Here is a 21,449-nt window from a genome sequence, read left to right on the forward strand (position 1 = left end):
GATTGTAATTTAATTCATGAGACGAAAACTTTGAAATTCATCATCAGCAACTTTATTGGAAGCTGAAAACATCAGAATTGTATATGTATGCACCAATATCATAAACAGTTTGGCAGTTATTAACAATTAGGAAGCTTGGGAAGGAAAATCATTAAACTCTGGAATACGATGTACCTGCTTACTGTATTCATATTCACTTTAGGCAAACCTAATGTGGAGATGAATGTCCTGTATGAGTTTAAACACCACAGTGCATCCTAGAAAAGGCGAGCCAACAGTGCCATGACACTGGACTTAAAAGTGATCCCACAAGGTAGTTTAAATGTCCTTTAAATCCAGTCTTTACACTTTGCTTCTTATAAAAATAGGCTACAATGAGAACATGCCTATAAATCTAAAAGAAGAAACAAATACTGTTCCAGGCACTGTTAATATTCCCATACATATTTTACATTATCAATCCTTTTATCAAATGTACATCATCATAGCATCACCCTGTAAAATAAATAATTTCTCTTCAGAGTCTTTTTATTCTTGTGGGCAACATGGTCGCTCTTCTTTTACTCTGGGGGCTTCTTCTTGGCTTCCACATCTTTCTTGAAAGCCTCAAATTTCTTGGCTATGTTGGGAACCTAAAAGGGAAAAGAATCAGCACGGTCAATTAGAGCTGCAACAACTAGTCGACTAAACGATTAGTTGAATGACAAAAATAATTGCCGTCAATTTTTAAATGTGAACGTTTTCTGGTTTCTTCATGAAAGTTTTCTATGATAGTAAACTGAATAATTTTGTTTTTTGACTGTTGTCAGGACAACGTTATTCCCAATTTGACATTTTATCACCCAAATTACTAAGGGAGAAAATAATCAACTGATTAGCCAGTTATGAAAACATGCAGCCTTACAGTCAATATACACTGAAGTATATACAGTTGCCAATTCATCAGATAAACTTAAAACAGCCTTTGATGAGAATATAATGTTCAGTTTGTTATAAAAAGTGCTGATTCAACTTTAAATTGTATTGTGTTATACTGAAATGTTGTTGTTTTTTAAAAAAAATATTTATTTATATATATTGTCTACTTCATTACCACAACCTACAGCCTCCCAAATGATCATAAAGGTTATTCAACACGTCTCCAACTACTTCAACAAAAACATGAACATTATGGACATTCAGTGGGGTAGGATTTGTCATTGAATTAGACTACATGGGTGTATGAATAAAGTGCACATTGATGTATGTCACTGAGAGGAATGAACAACTCCAGCAGCACCTGTCCAGACAGCCTAGTTTGGGTGTGGTAGAGACGGTTCACTGGCATACAGATAGCATCACTGACTCGTTATATTAAATGAGGACATATTTTTAAACAAAGACAAACTCACATCGTAGTTTTGAGCGAGGTACATTCCCACAACATTCCCCAGGGTGAAGCCAGCCTGGAAAACAAAACACAAACGTCATTTAAGGCCGATATATCCAACCAAATGATAACTTCAGTTTCACTTTAATGTTAACTTCAGTGACTTTAACGAGATAACACATATAACCCATAGTTTGTTTGGTGACTGACAACTATTTTTTAACTAACTAAAAGAGAAAACTTCAATTTTTTCTCGAATTTTACTCATGCTAACATATTAGCTAGCCTAGCTCCGCTGGTATCTGTCAAACCATCCTGACACGATGTCACACATGATAATGTCAGTGAAACTCACCAGGAACTGCAGCATGTTGGAATAACGGAGTGTTAACAACAGCAGACAAATTTACTGATTTAAAACCAAGCAGTAAATTACAGGTTAGACGACTTGAAATCAGCCAATCTTCTCATCTACTCCACAAACGAAGCTAGCCTGTCATCAACAATTGGTGTGCCCATGCGCGAGATTAGCGGCGAGCGATACGGAAGTAAATTATCGCGACATTTTCGGTGTTGTAGTCTTTTCCTCAGCCTGAGAGAGAGTAGGGCGTACTGTCTCTCCCATTTTAGAACTACAACTCCCAGCACCGTACAAAGTCTCTCCAGTGGGTGTTGTTGCAATGGTGGTGTCGGTGGGACATTGAATGACTTTGGCTCCATCAAGAAAATAGCTGCTTAATTCGTTTTAATTCCCTAAACGCGAGCATGGAGGCTCTTATTCCTGTTATAAACAAGCTGCAGGATGTGTTCAACACAGTGGGCGCCGATATTATCCAGCTGCCGCAGATAGCAGTAGTGGGGACTCAGGTAAAATGCTGTGATTGTGTGCATCTTGAGCGGCTGTCATGCTAGCCTGATAACCTGACTGCATAAATAACGAGGAGACATACCTGAATGGCCACATTTACTACAATGCTTCTTATTCACACACTAAAGTAGATTTAGACTGCATGGAGGCAGCTCTGCTTGTCTAGTAGGACTGCTGCAAACCTAATTTGTAAAGTGTGCACTGGCAGTAGCTGTGAAGTCTATTTTGATCATCCTCAATCAGTCCTATTTTAAGATCCACAATCAGGTCATTGCTAGAGTAAAAGACAGGTGCACTTGTCTACAATATATCAGGATCATGTGTGTGAAATAAGGAAGTCTTCCCTGTTTTGTCCCTCATCTAACTCCTCTTTAACTGTCCTTTGTATTTCCAGAGCAGTGGTAAGAGCTCTGTGCTGGAGAGCCTGGTAGGCAGGGACCTGCTGCCCCGTGGGACTGGCATTGTAACCAGGCGACCTCTCATCCTCCAGCTGGTCAACGTGGATCCTGGGGATGCTAGGAAGAATGAAGACAGCGGTAGGCGATAACATGCCTCTAATCTGTGCGGATCAGACCAAGCGACTCCACTGAGCAGTTTGTTTTGGGCTTTATTCTTTCCACACACATCTGTGGAGGGAACAAGCCTATCATGTTTTGATTTCCAGCATATTAATATCCAGTTGTGTTCATTGATTCTCTGTCACTGTCTGATCACTTGCAGATGCCAGGGTGTGAAAAAGCACTGTGCTTCATACAGGTGCATTGCACAGGTGTTTTCACATGTAAATAACTTAAAAGTAGCTTACTAGTTCTGCTCCCTCCTTTACAGCACTGTACTTTCATTCTTGCTGCCACACTCCTCAGACCAGTAACCATTTACCTTCAGTCGTCAGCTCGTAGTCAAGCTCTACTGTTAGCTCTCCTGCTCAGAGTAGTTGTGTTTTAGGTTTAACACCTGTGCTTTCCTACTTTAAGAGTGCCAAGTGAAAACTCTGACACATACTGTTTTAATGTCTTTCTCAGAGAGAGAAGGTGAAGAATGGGGGAAGTTTCTACACACCAAAAATAAGGTATGAATATTCATGATACAAAACTTGTACACAATTTAATTAACAGTCTAAAGTCTTGCTTGTCTTAATAATTTTTTTTGTCTTTGTGCAGATCTACTCAGATTTTGATGAAATCAGGCAAGAAATTGAAAATGAAACGGAGAGAATATCAGGGAATAATAAGGTGAGGCATGAATGGAGGTGTATGGGTCTTTCTGTATGTTTTCTAATCGATATATACCAGATTTCCTGCACCAAATACTTACATCTCTGCTATTAAGCAAAGTACTTTAAAAGAAGTTAAAAGAAGAGCTTTCCTACAGAACAATATGAGAAATTGTGTAAAGATGAAACAATTAAATTAATTAAAAAAAATGTAATTTAAAAAGTACATTTGCACAATAAAAAGCTGTGGATCATAGACGATGTAGGTGCAGTTAATTTTAAACTTCAGACAAGTGCATGGGATGGACAGAAGGATTTAGTTTAATGACCTGGTCATGTGAAGGAGATCTGAAGTAAAGAATTATTTATAATAAGGTCATGTTCGAGGCTATGTAAATAAAACAAAACTACAGCAGCAACTAGCAATGCAAGGTCAGAACATAAGAAATACAGTATGTTCCTGTTTTCTTTTGCTATTTAGGAGCCTAACTGTAAATTGTGGGCTAGCTTCAGGCAAACCAAGGACTAGTGACTAACACACATTATTTAGAGAGAGTTAAAGTAATCCAGACACGAAGGGATGAAAGCATACATAACATTTTTCCAAATCTAGGATGCAAGTAAAGCTTTAGTTTAAAATAGCCCTGAGCAGAGGAAACTGGCTCTTACAACAGAGAGTGTGTATATGTTTATGAAGTTTGAGGCCACAGTGGAAAATCCCACCAAACATTTTTTGGCATGCAGCTGAGGGCGAGAGAGGCTCAAGAGGTTTGGAGAACCTTCTAGAAATCTGAAAGGAGGACAGCTAGAAGAACTCAGACTTGCTCTTATTGATTGAAAAATATTCCTCCCAGCATCTTATATATATTTGCATAACTTAAGTTCTCTGAGTAGCACGAGTGAGTGTTCACAGAGAGAACTACTAGCTACCCATTCAGAAGTCACAAAACTCCCAGCAGACCTGAATTAGCTTTCTATATCTGCTCCCTCCTTCACAAAGTTTTACCTGTCATTCTTGCTGTCTTATTCCACAGACCACAGGATGTAAAATTAACTTTTTTGTCCATCGGCCAAATGGCCAGTGAATGTTCCAATATTCCCTGCCACTCAATATATTACCGTTGTTTTTTTTGGCTGATGAGTGAAGCAAATCTACCATCCATTTGCATATTTTACCAGCATTTGGCTGCTGGCTGGTACTAATTTTGTTCCTTGCCAGACCACTTATTATTGTCAGTCATCCATTCTTACTCAGGCCCTGATGTTAACCATGTTTGCCTAAACTTTCATCCTCCCTCAGCCAGGCCAGCTGTAGTAGCCTCATTTTGTGCCTCCCATGTTTTAGCATTACATTCAATACACAGTGATATACATCTGTTTCTCTATAAGATCAATACCTGGGGGATGTTATTCAAACGCAGAAGGTAATTTAACACTTAGCGCTGCTCTCAACATATTTCCAGAAACCTGAAATACCTTCTAAACATCTGGATGAAGAAATATTCCATCTGTCTCTCCCAATCCAAATAAAGATGTAGGCTAACTGCATAGGAAACATAGTTGAAATGAATGAAACAGGTCAAAAGACATTTTTAAATTATGCAGCAAGCTGAATTTTAGAAAAGTCTTTGAGGAATTCAGAACGGCGATGAGTGTTGTTAAATGACCTTGTGGGTTTTTCAAACATCACCAGGTATTTATCTTTCAAAAAACAGTTGCTTAGCTCTGTGACTCGAGTGTATCATTAATACATTAGAGACACAAACTGGGGATGAGGAAAACTTATCCCCAGTCACTTAGCAAAAACAGCACCAACTGAATTGAAGTATTACCTAAAGTATTATTAGTATCATCAGAATTGACGGTCAGTAGTAAAAAAAAAAAAAAGAAAAAAGATTGCTCTGCCAAAATGATTTAAAAATGTTTTTTTAAATTTATTCCTATTCTCTAAAATGTGGCTATGCTGTTAAATACACAGTGCACGTCTATTCTTTCTTATCCCTCTGCAGGGGATCAGTGATGAACCCATTCATCTGAAGATATTTTCTCCTCACGTTGTCAACCTCACACTGGTGGATCTGCCAGGAATCACTAAGGTAACACATGCTGCTACTTCCTACTTCCTATTCCTCAAGACAAGCCTTTGATCATTTCATACCCCCCTGGGAAATTTGTTACACTACTCTTCCTTAAAAGAACCAACTTTTCATTAAAAAACACCCAAAAAAAGCCCAAAAAGCGAGATATGCATGGTCACTGGTGTTAATATCCCAGTCTGGTTGGTGCTTTTGTGTGTTAGATATTTGTAGACTGCGGGGAGTTATTAACTCAGTCTTGATGCTTCTAAACCATGTACCATCAAAGCCTGAATGTATACAGGCTTTGATTCCACCCTCATTAGTTCCTCCCCTCTGGTTGAACATGTGTTAATTCAAGAAATCCCCAGCTGCAGTTTTCTAACGAGTCAAATTGAGATGTACTGCGTCTTTGCTTTAATTGGTATTGTTCCCTTCAGGTGCCGGTGGGTGATCAGCCTAAGGACATCGAGGTTCAGATAAGAGATCTAATCCTGAAGCACATCTCCAACCCCAACTGCATCATCCTGGCTGTCACGGCTGCTAACACAGACATGGCCACCTCAGAGGCCCTCAAGGTGGCCCGCGAGGTCGATCCCGACGGTAAGGAAAACTAAATGGAAGACATTTTCCAAAACTATTATGACAATTTCATTTATTTCCCACTACTGTGAGTGCACTTTTACAGAATAGAATCAACCTTCATTTGCTGACTTTTTGCCATTTACTGTGACAAAAATTTACCTTTTTGAACGAATGCGGCTAACCAGGCCGGAGGACCCTGGCAGTGGTGACCAAGCTGGACCTTATGGACGCTGGCACTGATGCTATGGATGTGCTGATGGGCAGAGTCATTCCTGTCAAACTGGGCCTCATCGGAGTAGTGAACAGGTGTGTAAAACAATAGTCACTGTACACTTATTGATTGTACAATATATGTGATTGTACAATAATCCATTATTCACAATGGAGATGATATAGAGAGATAACTGACTCAGCAGATATAAAGAGAGTAGAAATTAGTGCATTGTTAATACATATTTAATGCTTGTAGTCATATATCAATATGTATTGTTTATCCTTTATCACTTTAATCACTTTGTTTTTAATCTTATCAAATATAATGAAATGACAGCTCCACCAGTGGATAACGTAGGATGGTTCTCTGTGTATATTGACATTTAGTTTTATTTTCTGTAAGCCCAGCACTAAATGTCAGTGTTGTGTTGTATTTGAACTTTTAGAAGCCAGTTGGACATCAACAATAAGAAATCTGTCACTGATGCAATTCGGGATGAACATGCCTTCCTGCAGAAGAAATATCCATCTCTCGCCAATAGAAACGGAACCAAATATCTGGCCAGAACCCTCAACAGGTAAATGTATTTTTCTAAATATTACCATGATAAGCTGCACATAATTGCATGCTTCTCTCGTGTGTGTGCGCGTGTGTGTGAATCATTTTAAGATCTCTGTATCACTGTGGCAACTGATGCTTTTTTTTGCAGCAGCAGCAAAGGTGCAGATAAAAGAAAGAAATGAACACTTTGTACCTTTTCTTTCAGTTTTACTTAGACCATTTTAGACTTTTTTGACAGTAACCTCTGAAGAATAACCTTTCAGAAGAGACGAGGACCAGGGCTGTAATTAAAAGAGTTTATGAATAGTAAGTGTTTCATTATGAGTATGTAATTTTCAGAATGGTGCTTGTTAAGTCCTTTTAATTGAATGAATGGTGCTGCAGTCTGTCAGTGTGCAGATGGTTAGGTAGTATTCCCTGTGTGAACCGGATACTGGCAGCCTTTCTTAATGGGGAAAAAAGGAATATGTAGTTGTTAATTTTTTCCAAGACAGTGAATGTAAAAAGAGGTAGACACAGATACATGTACTGCGTGGATGGACTTGTTACCAGGGCAGATGATGTCATGTCATGATCAATGAGTGTCAGGCAGCCCTGGTCAGCCATCCAAGATTACAAACAAAAAAAAAACAAGTAACTCAACAAAGCACAGCTCAGAATCTAATTTTACATATCAGTATCTAAACCGAACCCTCTGCCCTTTACTGTCTCAATGTCAGGTTACTCATGCATCACATCCGGGACTGCCTCCCTGAGCTGAAGACACGGATCAACGTCCTGGCAGCCCAGTACCAGTCCCTGCTCAGCAGCTACGGCGAGCCAGTAGAAGACCAAAGCGCCACCTTGCTCCAGCTCATCACCAAGTTCGCCACAGAGTACTGCAACACCATCGAGGGCACGGCCAAATACATCGAGACGGCAGAACTGTGAGTTGGCCACACGGTGATGCTGTTGAGCCAGCACAGTGAAAACGAGCAAAACAACTGCACTGGTTTTCATCATTTAATATGATACAACTTGTAAGTTGAGGCACGCACAGCCTCTGTGAAGGAAAAGCTGACAGGAAAGGTACGCCACAGGGTTCACACCACAACTAATATCCCCCTGCTGCTATTTTTCAGGTGCGGTGGAGCCAGAATTTGTTACATATTCCATGAGACTTTTGGCAGAACATTGGAGTCGGTGGATCCTCTGGGAGGGCTGAGCACCATTGATATTCTAACTGCTATAAGGAATGCAACAGTGAGTGCTTGTGCATTTTTTATATGTCACATCATCAGGAGCGCTGATGTTCTGTTGCTTTCGGTTTACTCGCTCAACACAAGTTGCTCCGGTTAATCGATAACTTCCCCCCCACCCCTTGTCTACATCAGGGCCCGCGCCCGTCCCTGTTTGTGCCTGAGGTTTCCTTCGAGCTGTTGGTGAAGAAGCAGGTGAAACGCTTGGAGGAGCCCAGTTTGCGCTGCGTGGAGCTGGTCCACGAGGAGATGCAGCGGATCATCCAGCACTGCAGCAACTACAGCACACAAGTAATCAGCTCTGCTTACAACTCCACAGTCAAAGAAGGGAGCGTGTGTATTTATCTTTCCCCTCACACGCACACTTTTAAATTCATGTTGTTTTTTCCTGCAGGAGCTGCAGAGATTCCCAAAGCTACATGAGGCCATTGTGGAAGTTGTCACCTCCCTCCTGAGGAAGAGGCTGCCCATCACAAATGAGATGGTGCCGTCACATTTATCTCCTTTTTTTGCATGCATGCTTAAATATTAGGTTGCAGTGCTATATTGAGAATTTTAATTTGAGTACTGGTTTAATGACTTTAGTTGTTTTTCTTTCCTGTATTAGGTCCATAACTTGGTTGCTATTGAGCTGGCCTACATCAACACTAAGCACCCAGACTTTGCAGATGCCTGTGGGGTCATGAATAACAATATAGAGGTTTGTACTCACAACAAAATGCCCCCAAAATACAGATATTCTTCTGGCAGAAGAATAGATAAAGAGACAAGATAGTATAGTTAGGATATCATTATATGTATCCATTAATAATTATTTTGAAAAAGTATTAAATATATGGAATCATACAAAAGTAGGTGTCAGAATTTAATTTTTGACCTGGTCTGAATTTTTCATAGCACAATCTGAGAAACTCTACTACAGTTTTTTAATATATAACACTGAAATTTTTCATCTGAATTTGTCTAACCAGAAAAAAACTGGAATCAACTGGAATGTTTAATTCAAACCACATAAATACAAACAGATATATTTAATTTTATTACACCTTCTCCCGCCTCTACCAAGGAAGGTGTATTTTAGGTAATTGCATTTTATCATGCAGAAACTAATTCATTTACCATTACACTCTGTATTTTTATTTATTTATTTACTTAAAAAAGTTGAGCTTTATACATGTTGTACAAAAATATTTCTGCTGTTAAAGGACCAGTGTGAAGGATTTAGTGGGATTTAGTGGTGACGTCACAGATTGAAACCACCTGAATACCCTCCCTCCCCTTGCATGTAAAAATCTACGGTGGCCAAAAAACAGAAGGCCTGTTTGGTTTGTCCGTTCTAGGCGACTGTAGATCAATAGCGGTGCAACACAGAAGGGAAACCACAATTTTATTTATTTTTGCACTAATTTTACACTAATTAAAACATACTTATATGTTATATTCCATTTCTGCCAAGTGTGTTCAGCCAGATGCCACCATGTTCAGCATGCTGCACCTTTTAAATGATGAAATCTGCCTTTAATATCCAGAATGATTGGTGGAACTTAAAACTATTTGTTTGAGAAGTAGGGTAACTTCTTTCATCCTGAGATTTCCAGTAAATGATCTTACATACTTTCCTAGGATGTGTCGGAGCTTTAATCATTTTTGCCGACATCTGTTTTTCTGTTTTTTATAGGAGCAAAGGAGAAACAGGATGAGAGAGCTGCCCACTGCAGTGCCCAGGGATAAGGTAAAAGAAAAAACAATCTGAAATCTAACAAAGTGTGCTCTAATATCAGGTTGCAGTCTGCAGCGTTGCCAGTATAAAGGCGATTTATGCAGTGTTAATTGCAGGATGACGATCTGTGAACCAAATTCTTCGGATAGTTTCCATCGAGGAATTTTATCCCGCATCTTCTCTCTCTTTCTCAGAGGTTCTCTCTCTCTCTCTCTCTCTCTCTCTCTCTCTCTCTCTCTCTCTCTCTCTCTCTCTCTCTCTCTCTCTCTCTCTCTCTCTATCTCTCTCTCTCTCTCTCTCTCTCCCCCTCTCCCCTCAAATGACTTTCGGCTGCCAACCTCCTCTCCTCTGTCTTTCCACATTTCTTCTCAGTGTTGTTTCTTTTTCTCTCCATCCTCCGCTCTCATATTCCTGCTAGTCTGCTGGCCCAACTGTGGTTTCTGGCGAGCCCCCTGCGTCTGGAGCAGTTATGGACGGTGCCAAGGTGGGCACGTACGCAGCTGTTGGCTCTGTGCCTGGCTAGCTGTGGTGCTATTGGTGGAGCATGGATGGATGGATGGATGGATGGATGGATGGATGGATGGGCATGGGCTGCTGGCATGCACTCTGATCTTTGTCTGCTGATGCTGTGCTCTTGTTTTGCTCTTCCTCAGCCTGTGTGGACATGCACTAACAACCGCTGTGTTTTCTGCAGAGTCTGTTTTCCCCCAAAGTTGGTCCACCTGTCTCAAAGAAAATGCCTTCTCCTCCCTCTGTTTACTTTTCCAACCTCTTAACGCTTCGGTTGCCTTGTCTTTTTTCATCTATCCAAACCACTCTCTTCTAAAAGTGCATATTTTAGAGGAATGACCATGATTACCGCAGTGCCTATCATGTGTTCTGTTTAACTGGTGCATTAATAGTTGAGTTCACTTCCATTCTCTGAGAGCAGTGAAGGCGCCCATCCAATTTTATCTCCAAAAAATAAAAGACATTTAATTCTGTCACTGGCTTTTCAGTGCACAGTTTTGAATGTTTAGCTCCAAGTTTATCTTTTTATGTAAATGCTACTTACCCTAACTGTCCTGTCCCTGTGAACCCTAATGACAAGTAAAAGTTTTGGCCCTGATTGGTGTGATAAGCGTTTAAATTCCTTCACCATGAAGTGTTTCTGGTTTTGTCATGTGTTTGGCTCCGCAGGCCCCCTCAGCAGGGCCCCAGGGTGAGCAGGACGGCACAGGGAACTGGAGGGGGATGCTGAAGAAAGGAGAGGATACCCCGGGCTCAGGACCCGGAAGCCCCCTTAGAGGAGCTGTCAACCTGCTAGATGTGGTAGCTCAATCAGCTTGCCCCTTTTTTAATAGATTAAAAAGTATTTCTCATTGAACGATTCATTAAAACACTCTTTCCCCTTACCTCAAGCCTGTTCCAGTTGCCAGGAAGCTGTCGTCACGTGAGCAGCGCGACTGTGAGGTCATCGAACGCCTCATCAAGTCGTATTTCCTTATTGTGCGCAAGAACATCCAGGACAGGTAGGCAGCTCACTCCTCTGGATATGGAGGAGGATGTGTCTGGTTTAATTTAAACAAATCTCAAGAACAGACCAACAACAACAAGGAACTGATCCTAATAACAAGTTCCTGTGTAGTTCAATCTCTGCACAGTAGAGCTCTATTGTCCAAAAGTCTTAAAAACACATCTATGAGCCACTGTTTCACTGTGTAATATTCCTCTCTTACAATGAGCACATATTCAGTAGTTTATTTGTTAAAAACACCATCCTGCTGCTGTAAATACTCACTAGTGCACCAAATATGTATCAATCGGCAACTGAAAATAGTCACAAACAAACAAATATTGTTTTTCCTCCTGTTTGAGTAATGTTTGCTAAAAACTACAGTGCCCAGCTGTTGTAGAAAATTACTGATCTTCATCTTCAGTAGGAACCCAATGGCCTCGGGGCTGAGTGCCACACACACAGTCTGGGGAAGTTGGAAATAATTGCTGATTTGAGTCATTTAGTAGGATTTGTCTACAATTAGAGAATTAGAAGTCTCTGTAAAATTTATTTTTCCCTCTTTAAAATGTTTTCACACAAGGGTTGTAAATTGTAAACTTCAATCTAACGACACCATCCAGAAAATATACACATAACATTAACAATCAATGCATAATTGAGCGTGTGTGCTGCAGTCATTGTGTTTTCCATCCTCCAAAAGAGACGGTATTGTTTGGCTGTAGGTCCCCCTAGAGCTTAATAGTTAAATACCTCATATTTAACTGGTAGCTCGTACTTAAACGGCTCGATATTTGGACAGGCACAGCCACCTGGTGGGTCAAACCCAAGCCCCTCCATCTGGGGGACAACACAATCACCAGGCCATCTTGCCGCCTTGTTCTCAACCATCTGTTCAGTCTGTTTCCTCTCTCTCTGCCGCAGTGTGCCGAAGGCAGTGATGCACTTCCTGGTCAACCATGTGAAGGACAGCCTCCAGAGTGAGCTTGTTGGCCAGCTGTATAAATCTGGCCTCCTCAACGAATTGCTGACCGAATCGGAGGATATGGCCCAGCGGCGCAAGGAGGCAGCCGACATGCTACAGGTAACAGGCTCCCCCACCGTGTAATGTCTAGGTCTCCCTGCTGAATTGAGGTACTTGTGGTCATTACAGTGTGTTTTTTTTTAATCTTGTCCGCAGGCGTTGCAGAAAGCCAGCCAGGTGATCGCAGAGATCAGGGAGACACATCTGTGGTGAAAAACCACCTGACAGAGCTGTACCTGATCCTGTCGGTCTGCTATCTCCTCCTCATGCCTGACGGACCGACTGCACTCATCATGTCTGAACTTGAAGTTTTGGATTAGCAACCATGAAAATGCACTGGTATGATCCCTGCCCCAAACGTAGGTTTCATATAGGCTCACAGCTACCTGAAAGTAATGTAAGTTAATTCAAGTTGTTTATTTAAAATGCTCAAGTAAATACGCTTTGTGTTGTCTACAATATATGAAAATGCACTGCCTCTGTTAGATAATGTTCCAGATAAGATTTTAGAAACTGTAGCTGCCACCCACAGCTCCTAGAGGAGATGATGAGGGCAGCCAAAGGCGAAGCGCTGCTCATTTTTGACAGACTGAGGTTAACCAGTATGGAAATGGACTTTGGTGTAAAGTAGGAATGAAAGTTTTGATGCTAGTTTGGCAGCTCCACAAAGCCTTCTGCAAATGTTTTGGTTCCAGGTTATATAAAATCAAAAATATATTATTCATCCCCTCAACTGCAACCTTTTCATTTAGGAATAGCTGTCATTTCTCAGAAACCATGGAACCTCAAAATCTTTGTGTAACAATACAGCAGGGATTGGTTCACTGGATTAAAGATACATACAATGTAATGTAAGATGACTCACAGCACCATAGTCCTGTGTACATGCTCCGTCACTTTAATTTTTGCACTGTTGTCACCACACTGTACTCTGTAGAAAGAACAGAATCTTGACACTGTAATGCCACCAGAACTTTTATTTATTAATGTGTTATTTAAGTGAGCGGTTAATGTTATGAGCACTATTACAGCTTACTGCAGTAAGTGATTTAATTATGTTTACATATCGCGGTCTACATGTGAAAATTATGGTGCACTGTGGTTCTGTGTATGGTCCCCAAAAGAAGAATAAATTGAGGTATTTTATTGCCACCTGATTGATTTGGCTTCATTTGCTCTTAAGCTGACAAAGAGACAGTGGGGATTGCTGGGAAGTAAACACAAACAGGCATTGTCTCAAAAGCGCAAGTCTCTTTATTGGTTATGTGTACAACCTTTAAGTGTATGTTTATGTCATTGAATTCAACACTGCTGCTCATTTTCAGACGCTTCCTTGAAGAGCTCTCGTTAATGTGCCCGTCTATCTCCTGCTCTTGGCCTTGCCTCTTCCTTTGGCGCTGTTGAGTCACAGACAAATATTTGACAGTTGAGTTCATGTGTGCATAAATGCATATTTATTAAGTCCATCTCTACAGTTTCATTTGATTGTTCAAGTGAGCTTCTAACTATGTGTTGTGTGTATATAGAGGGCTGAGTATCATTTCACATTTTTGATGCTATAGTGGTAATGTGGTATGGAGTCATATTTACTAATTAGGTATCAGCTTATGTATTTCATATACTTGTTTATATAATTACATTTGAATAGTTAACTCTTAATAACCGTAATTTGGCTTCTTTTGTTAAATGGAAAAAAACCTAGAAAATATTTTATAGTCCTAAAAAAGTCCTCTTTAAAAAGGTGCTTAAAAAAGTACTTTACTGAAATAAAACAGTTTACATTTGAGGAAATATTGCATATGAAGTAAATGGCTAAACAAGATTGCAAATTCATATAAGTATTTAATGGTCTGGATACATTTCAGTCATTACAAATAAGTATTATCCAGCCCTTTGAGTGTGTGACATAAGCTACATATTCATGTATGTGTGTTAAAGTGCAACATTTCTTCAATGCATATTCCCTGTGTGATTTCCATTAAGAAAATGACAATAGATACTGAAGAGAGTGAACTGGAGTGGAAGGATGAATGGAAAGAGGTAAGAGGGCAAACACCAAAGCATCATGCTATTAGAGGAGTGCAGAGCACACAGATTTGCACAGGACACAGATGGTAAATGGCTGGGAAATGATGATTGCGTTCTCTCAGCAGTAGTCTTACCTTTGATACGCTCCCTTTGTTCTCTTTTGGCGCCTTTGCCCAAAAGACCTGATCCACCCACAGCTTAATCTACCAGATACTTGACTTGAAACGTGAACACTTACCAGCTGATTCAACTGTCAACAGACATCTCGCTTTTGGCCTTAAACTCTGACGTACCTAACTTTCCAATTCCGATAAGATTGGCGCTTACATTTTGTAACTGGAACTGTTAGACAAAGGCGTTTTAACAAAGAAATGAGCATTTATGGCTTGTTGAGCTCAAAGATATTTCAACAGGACACATGACTGATGTGGAGATCCAATCTTTGACTATCTGGTTTTGGGATGTCCACTCTAACACGTCTTCCCTATTTTACCAACTTCAAAGCTCAAGTATAGCTGTGGATCAGGGCCACAATGTTTTCAGACTGCTGGGATGAAGATGTTAAGATGGATGTTGAGTAATAGATGAAGGGAGGATGACTTGCTACATTGGTTAAAAAGGAATAAAGTATATGAAGTATGAAATCTGTGCAAGATGGTCAAATAGTTACTGCATGCTTGCCTTAAAACTCAAAAGGAGAAAAGGAACAAAACAGACTATTTGCTACTGAGTTGACCCTTTCCATGGCTGTATGAAGCAGGTAAAAATCACTGCATGTGTTTTACGCTTGTTTACAGCCATAGGAAGGTTCGATCTGTGCACAGTTATTTCTATACCTATGTTAATCTATGCTCACAGGTTAAATGTTCCCATTTTCTATTAAGTAGGATGATGTGACTTAAAGGCCTTGGGGTACAAGAGATAATGTAACATGTTGAATATAATAAAGTGTTTCAGTTTTGTATCAAATACCAAATTATGCTTAAAAAAAAGATTTTGCACTTCAGGGTTTCTAAGAAATATAAAATTCTCAGAAATATATAAATATTTCCCGAGGCTCTTTAAATGAAAATGAGCATCAAATGCCATTTTCTTACTAAAGCCAGCTGAATGCTTCATTCATGGCTTTAGAAAAAAAAAATTCTGATTTGAGCCACATTCCTGAAAAAAATCTAAGGCGTGGCTCAAAGATGGCTACTTACCTCTGGTGATCCTGAACGCGAGCCAGGAGCTGATTGATCTATGAGAAGGGACAAACATGGAGGACCGGCTAAGCACATGAACAACAGCAGACAGAAGCGGACACCAGCAGAGGCAAAGAGCGGACCTGGTGGCCCTAAAGAGGAGCTCAGCAGCGCGGGTTGACCCGAAAATGCTTTCATCTGTGACGAGGACTCACCTCTCGTCTGCTCGACTCACCTGACCGAATAACTAAATCCTAAGGGGAAGGCCGCAGACTCAGAAATATTATATAAAGTTGCACTTGCATCATAAGCTGTCAAAGCTGTCCTTTACATGTAGAAATGAAGGATGAGACACTGCCCTGACAGAAAAATGTGGTTTCAGATCAAAATATGGCTGTCAAAAGTTGGACAAAAAGTGACAACACAAGCAGGTTTTTTTTCTTTTTGTGGATCAGAATTCAAGTAAAAAAAGTTTTTTGCAGATTATTGTGAACTTTTTCATAACCAACCCTTGTGGACACATTAAAAGAACACTTGTCACTTTCTTGTCGAGAGTTAGAGGAGAAAACGGATACCACTTACAGATTGAAGAGTGGTGTTTTCTCCTCTAACTCTCCTAAAAAAGCTAATAGATGAATATCCCTAACTGCGGAACTGTTCCTTTAAAGTTTCTGTCTTTTTTTTAAGTGGGACACCATACTGACTAAATCTAGGCACATAATACCAGTAATACCTGACTCTTGGGACTTCTCTTGAATTCCTGGATTAAACACAACCACATGCCAGCTCCTGCAGGCTTCTTCATCAACACACACCACCGGTTTCACCTGCTGTTTGAATCTCAGTCACTCAGTGGTTGCCGAGCTTTGTTCCTACTGCCGCAGACTCGCTTTGTGACCCTTCAACACACAGGCAGCACAACTACACAACAACCGTGAGGCCCACACTCCTCATTAACAGTTACTCACAACTTCTGCTGTTCATTGATTCGGGTCTGGAATAGATTGATCTGGAAGTCAAGCCACATTCAATTTAAATAGGAGCCCTCGGGAGTCAGGAAAGCCCCACACTTACTAATACGGTACATACCATTTCAGCTTTCTCATTCTCTGTTTTCTTTAGGGCTGTAGGCTCCATACATTTTCAGTGTTATCATTTTATCCCATAATTTAGATTGATATTAGTACAAAATCAGGTTATGTTGCAAATATATTGTAGCTAATTTGATACTTTAGGCATGATGATGACATTTTTATTGAATCTTCTTTTAATAACACAATAATATCTTGAAATTGCCCTATTTTGTGAGCAAAGACCTAAGGAATAGTTTGACATTTTGGGAAATATACTTATTTGCTTTCTTAATAAAACTCATGTAACACTATGTTGAAACACAGGTTCACAATTTTTCAAGACTGACTTAAAACCACAGTCAGGTGTCCATATGTAATCATTCCTGCTGTTCATATTGGCTATTAAAAGATTATTCAGATGTGCTTTCAATGTAGGTGATGGGGGCCAAAATCTAATTTGTGTCCACACAGTCATTTTATTTGAAAATTAACTTAAAAGCTAGCTGATATGACTTGCTGTGTCACATTTACAGGCTTTTTAGCATCAAATTCCCTCTTTGATTCCCTGTTGTGCTTGTATGGTAACAAAAAGAGGGACTTTTGCTTTAAAAAGACTATAATTTTAAAAGATATCTACTTGATTTGACAAATTTGGATGGCTGAAGCATCATATTAACTTCAGATAAACGTTTAAAAAACACATTTTCACAGAGGGAGGAATGTAGATTTGTGACGCCGTCTTTAAAATATGATGCTACAGTCAAGACTTTGGTTAGCTTAACTTAGCATAAAGACTGGAAACACTCATCTTGGCTCTGTCAAAGTTAACGTAATCTAAAGCACCATAATAATAACTAACATCATGTTATATTGCTCTGGACTACAATGCTACAATGAGCCTGACTAGCTGTTTCCCCAATGTGTTCAGTCTTTATGCTAAGCTAAAGCCTGGACACTGGCTGCTCATTGTAGCTTAATAGTTACCATACAAACATTAGATTAGTATTGATCTTCTCATTTAACTCTCAGCAAGAAAATAAGTAAATGTTTTCCCAAAATGTCGAGATGTTTCTCAACTTAATTAAACCAGACTGAATTCCACACTGACCCTGTTGTTGTAAAATTGTGTTTTCCACTAGTGCACATAAAAAAAGTGGAGGAAAAAAGTGGTTTTTTTTTTCATTTCACGGGGCGATGGGCACGTGAACACCCTGAGGCAAAGTACTTACATCATATTTCTGTCTTTTCAGTCTTTCGCTGAGGTCAAACTTCTCAGCCTCCAGTGTCAGCAGCCACTGCCACATCTCATTGACCTTCTCCCTTTTGAGCAAAAACCAGAAGGATTTTAGTCACCGAAAACTCATTGGCCGTGCTGAAACAAACAAACCACTTGCACATGATTGGAAATGTGGAGAACCGTGAAGATCTGAGTCCTTCCTTACTTCATTTTTTCCTCATTGAGATGGTCAATGATGAGAGGCTTCCTCCTGTCCGCCAGAATCTTCTTCTTCTTCTCTCTCTCTGTCTGCTTCTTTGCTCCCTTCTTACCGTCTTGCTGGATATGACAAAAAAAAAGAAAGAAGAGAGAATATGTTGTGTGACAGCAGCAAATTTATAAATCAGCACAAAGTAAGGAACCGTTTTTGATGTGTGCATCTGCGTGCGTGCGTGTGTGATGACTGACCCTCTGTTGGACGCCACCATATTGCTGAGTCATGTTTGTTAGAGCCTTCTTCTTCTTGACATCGTCATCCATCTTCTTACGTGCATCCTCCATCTCCTTCCTCTCCTTCTCTTCCTGCGGTACAGATTATACAACACGGTCACAGGAGAAAACAAACACACCATCTGTCCACCTTCTTCGTCCGACTACTCAGCCAATCCTGAAGGAAAAGGCTAACTACTGTTACTGCAAGAAAAGCATTTTCAGGAACAAAATATTGTTTATTGTTTGCCAAGTGAAACTTTCAAAATCGGATTTTTGGCTACTTGGAGGCAACAAAAAAAGCCTGTGAACAATTTTGAGTTTTAGTGAACATTTTGGCATACCATTTCCTGTTTCAAGCATATAAAACTCATTTGGAGTTGTGTTTCTGGCCACTTTGTGAATGTAACCCTAATATTTACTCTCCTTTTAGCTCTATTTTATTTTATTTTTACCCACCGTCTTAATATACAGAATAATACTTAATATACTTGAGTCTCTCAAAGGCAAAGACTTGATCCATGTTGATCCACATCTATTTCATTTGTAGAGAGGTTAAAGCTACAGTAGTGCCAAGCAATTTCATAATGTGACATCAGTAAAATACATAAAATACACTCATTTAAAAAGATTGGCCTTTCTCTGTTGTTTTATAGCAGGCCTATATATAATATAGTGTTTGTGTTCTGCTGTTTAGGAGCTTATATCTGCCACTTCCTGCAGCCAGAGGAGATTCCTCACCAGCATACACTCATGCTTGACACCCTGATTGTGATTGGGCAGCTGGGTGAAACTACCAGGGTGTCGGTTACTGGGTACTGGGCACTCTTTTTATGTAAGTTCAGGTCCTGAAAAGTATAAGACGGAGATCAGAAGAAACTCACAGCAAGACGAGCCTGCCTCTCTTTCTCCTGCTCAGTACGGATCCTCACTTGTTCAGCCCTCTCAGCACGACGCTTTTCCTGCACACACACACATACACAGAAGCACACAGTGTAATTGTTTGCGGGGTAGTGCATCACTCCAGTGGTCTGGCATGCTTTCCTGGGAGACTTACGATCCTGTTAACGAGAGAGATGAGATCCTCCTCATCCTTCTTCCTCTGAATGAAGTGGGCCTCGATCAGGGAGTGCAGCTCAGACAGATCTTTTTCCTGACGCTTCCTGTGGATGTCCTGCGGTCATATGCAGACATATTTGTACTGACATGCTTCTGAGGACCCTCGTGACATGCATTCCCAAAACCCCATAAAGGCTTACTAAACTGGAGGCCTAAAGTCCTAACCCCCAAACTACTACAGCATATGTTTTGTCCTTGTAAATATAGAGATAGATGGTCACAAGCATTTATGCATGCTGAGAAATCAGCAGATACGCACTGAGTATACAGTAAAATATGAAAACATCTGCTCATCACACCTCCACAGACAAATCATACAAGTTCATAAATGTATGCGAGAGTCTTTTTGTTGCTTAAAACATAATAAATGACTCACATCAAAGTCGACTTTGTCCCCCTCAGGTATCTTTGGCACAGTTAAAGGTGGAGCAAATGTCCTACAATATAATAACACTTCTTGGTTAGAATAAGAACACAACCAGTTTATCACCAGTTGAATGATGTGGACTGATTAAAACTCAAATGACAAAAGACTTACTTTGGTTTTGGTTTAGAGTCATCTGTGATAACAAAAAAAGAAGATAACCACAGTTAAATTCAGTCTTCAATACAAGGTGTTGCTTTTGTTTATTTAATAGGGCTATCTTAGTTTAATCTTAGTTTCATTTATAACTAACTTGCCAAACAGTTTGATCTTTCATAGAAAAGACAACACTCACTCACCATGGGTCTCCACTGCAAGCAGAAAATATTGAAGCAAAGGTTATTAATGACTCACTCTCACACATATAGAGCAACAGAAGACAAACACACACACTGACAAATACCTTATAAGTGAATAATTACTGGAACAAATAATCTTGCTGAATTCTTTATATATAAAGTCAATTTATTTCTTACAAAAAAACCATCATTTCATGCATGATGTCCAAAACAGTCGTCATAAAAAGAACAGCATGTGTGACAGCATGCTGAAATCCAGGACACTCAGTGCGAAAAGGTTTTTTTTTTCATGGTCTCTTAAAATCTGTTTTTGAAATACAACATTTATTTTTGGCAGCACAAAGTGTGTGTGTGTGTGTGTGCATGTGTTGGACAGCACGCCACAGCTGACAGAGCAAGCTGAGGCTTGCAGCAGTTATCCAGTGGACAACTGAAGACGAAAGGCATCCATGTGAAACTACAGAAATGATCGCAAAATAACATCTTCCTTATTGAGGTACTCTACCTTCATCTGTGGGTGAAGGCTCTGCAGTAAAAGACAGAAAACATGAAAATAAATCATTTTATCATTATTAAACTTAGGTCTGATATCTACTTTATAGATTTTTTATATGAAACATATTCCCTCCAGAATTTTAAATAGAAAGCTTCTGAAACATTTTTTATATGCGTGTCACATTGGTTGTATTAAGTTTAATTCAAATTCGAAAAAATCCGGTTATCAGACAGTGGAAGGAGTGCTTTTATAAAAGTGTGGAACTGATTATTGAAATAAGTAAGGCATGAGCGAATATTACAATACTACATATGAATTCATCAGTAACAGTGAGCTTAAGAGATCAAAACGACTTATTCTTCTTTCCCCAACTAATGACTGTAAAATATGCCTGGATGCACAAACGAAAGTGATACAGTGGAAAAGTTTAAACAGAGACTACATTACCTTCTTCTGCTGGCTCTTTATGAAAGTAATTTGAAAAGGCAGTTGGTTGTGATCAATGCAAGAAATGGAGAAAAGTTTATCAGTAAATGTTGCTCTGCGACAACTTACAATGTTAATGTCACCTAAAACAACGTTTTTACCTTAAACATGCTGCAGATGAAGATAGAAAAAGCATGTACCATATGGAAAATATCACATTTTTGAGTAATATAATGCGTCTTATGCTTAATGTAAACAGTATTTTGTTGGAGTTGTTGTATTATATTGCCAAAGAATATTACAGCAAATAAAAATGTCATTACCTTCTGCTGG

The 21,449-nt window shown here is 39.7% G+C and overlaps 3 protein-coding genes across 3 annotated transcripts; 1 reads left to right on the top strand and 2 right to left on the bottom strand.

Annotated features, from left to right (window-relative positions):
- Nucleotides 1-36: 36 nt before the first annotated feature.
- On the bottom strand, nt 37-1,868 carry stmp1 (short transmembrane mitochondrial protein 1). Its single transcript, XM_062443903.1, has 3 exons — nt 1,725-1,868; nt 1,392-1,445; nt 37-632 (listed from the first exon to the last, which is right to left on the bottom strand). Exons 1-3 carry the CDS (start codon nt 1,737-1,739, stop codon nt 561-563), a joined length of 141 nt encoding a protein of 46 aa, XP_062299887.1. The 5' UTR covers nt 1,740-1,868; the 3' UTR covers nt 37-560.
- Nucleotides 1,869-2,134: 266 nt separating this feature from the next.
- Nucleotides 2,135-13,505, top strand: LOC134004183 (dynamin-1-like protein). The gene is made up of 18 exons (XM_062443359.1): nt 2,135-2,236; nt 2,632-2,773; nt 3,260-3,306; nt 3,398-3,469; nt 5,460-5,546; nt 5,966-6,128; nt 6,296-6,416; nt 6,770-6,901; nt 7,605-7,811; nt 8,007-8,127; nt 8,259-8,414; nt 8,518-8,607; nt 8,731-8,823; nt 9,802-9,855; nt 11,023-11,154; nt 11,245-11,354; nt 12,263-12,422; nt 12,519-13,505. The coding sequence occupies exons 1-18, from the start codon at nt 2,135-2,137 to the stop codon at nt 12,573-12,575; spliced, it is 2,046 nt and encodes a 681-aa protein (XP_062299343.1). The 3' UTR covers nt 12,576-13,505.
- A 1-nt stretch (nt 13,506) lies between these two features.
- Nucleotides 13,507-20,197, bottom strand: tnnt2e (troponin T2e, cardiac). The gene is made up of 10 exons (XM_062444222.1): nt 20,191-20,197; nt 20,010-20,031; nt 19,848-19,908; nt 19,410-19,526; nt 19,237-19,314; nt 18,332-18,445; nt 18,090-18,202; nt 17,877-17,967; nt 15,593-15,630; nt 13,507-13,759 (listed from the first exon to the last, which is right to left on the bottom strand). Exons 1-10 carry the CDS (start codon nt 20,195-20,197, stop codon nt 13,723-13,725), a joined length of 678 nt encoding a protein of 225 aa, XP_062300206.1. The 3' UTR covers nt 13,507-13,722.
- Between the last annotated feature and the right edge of the window lie 1,252 nt (nt 20,198-21,449).

This window comes from Scomber scombrus, chromosome 22 (assembly GCF_963691925.1).
Source record: "Scomber scombrus chromosome 22, fScoSco1.1, whole genome shotgun sequence".
In the NCBI taxonomy this organism is placed as follows: domain Eukaryota; kingdom Metazoa; phylum Chordata; class Actinopteri; order Scombriformes; family Scombridae; genus Scomber; species Scomber scombrus.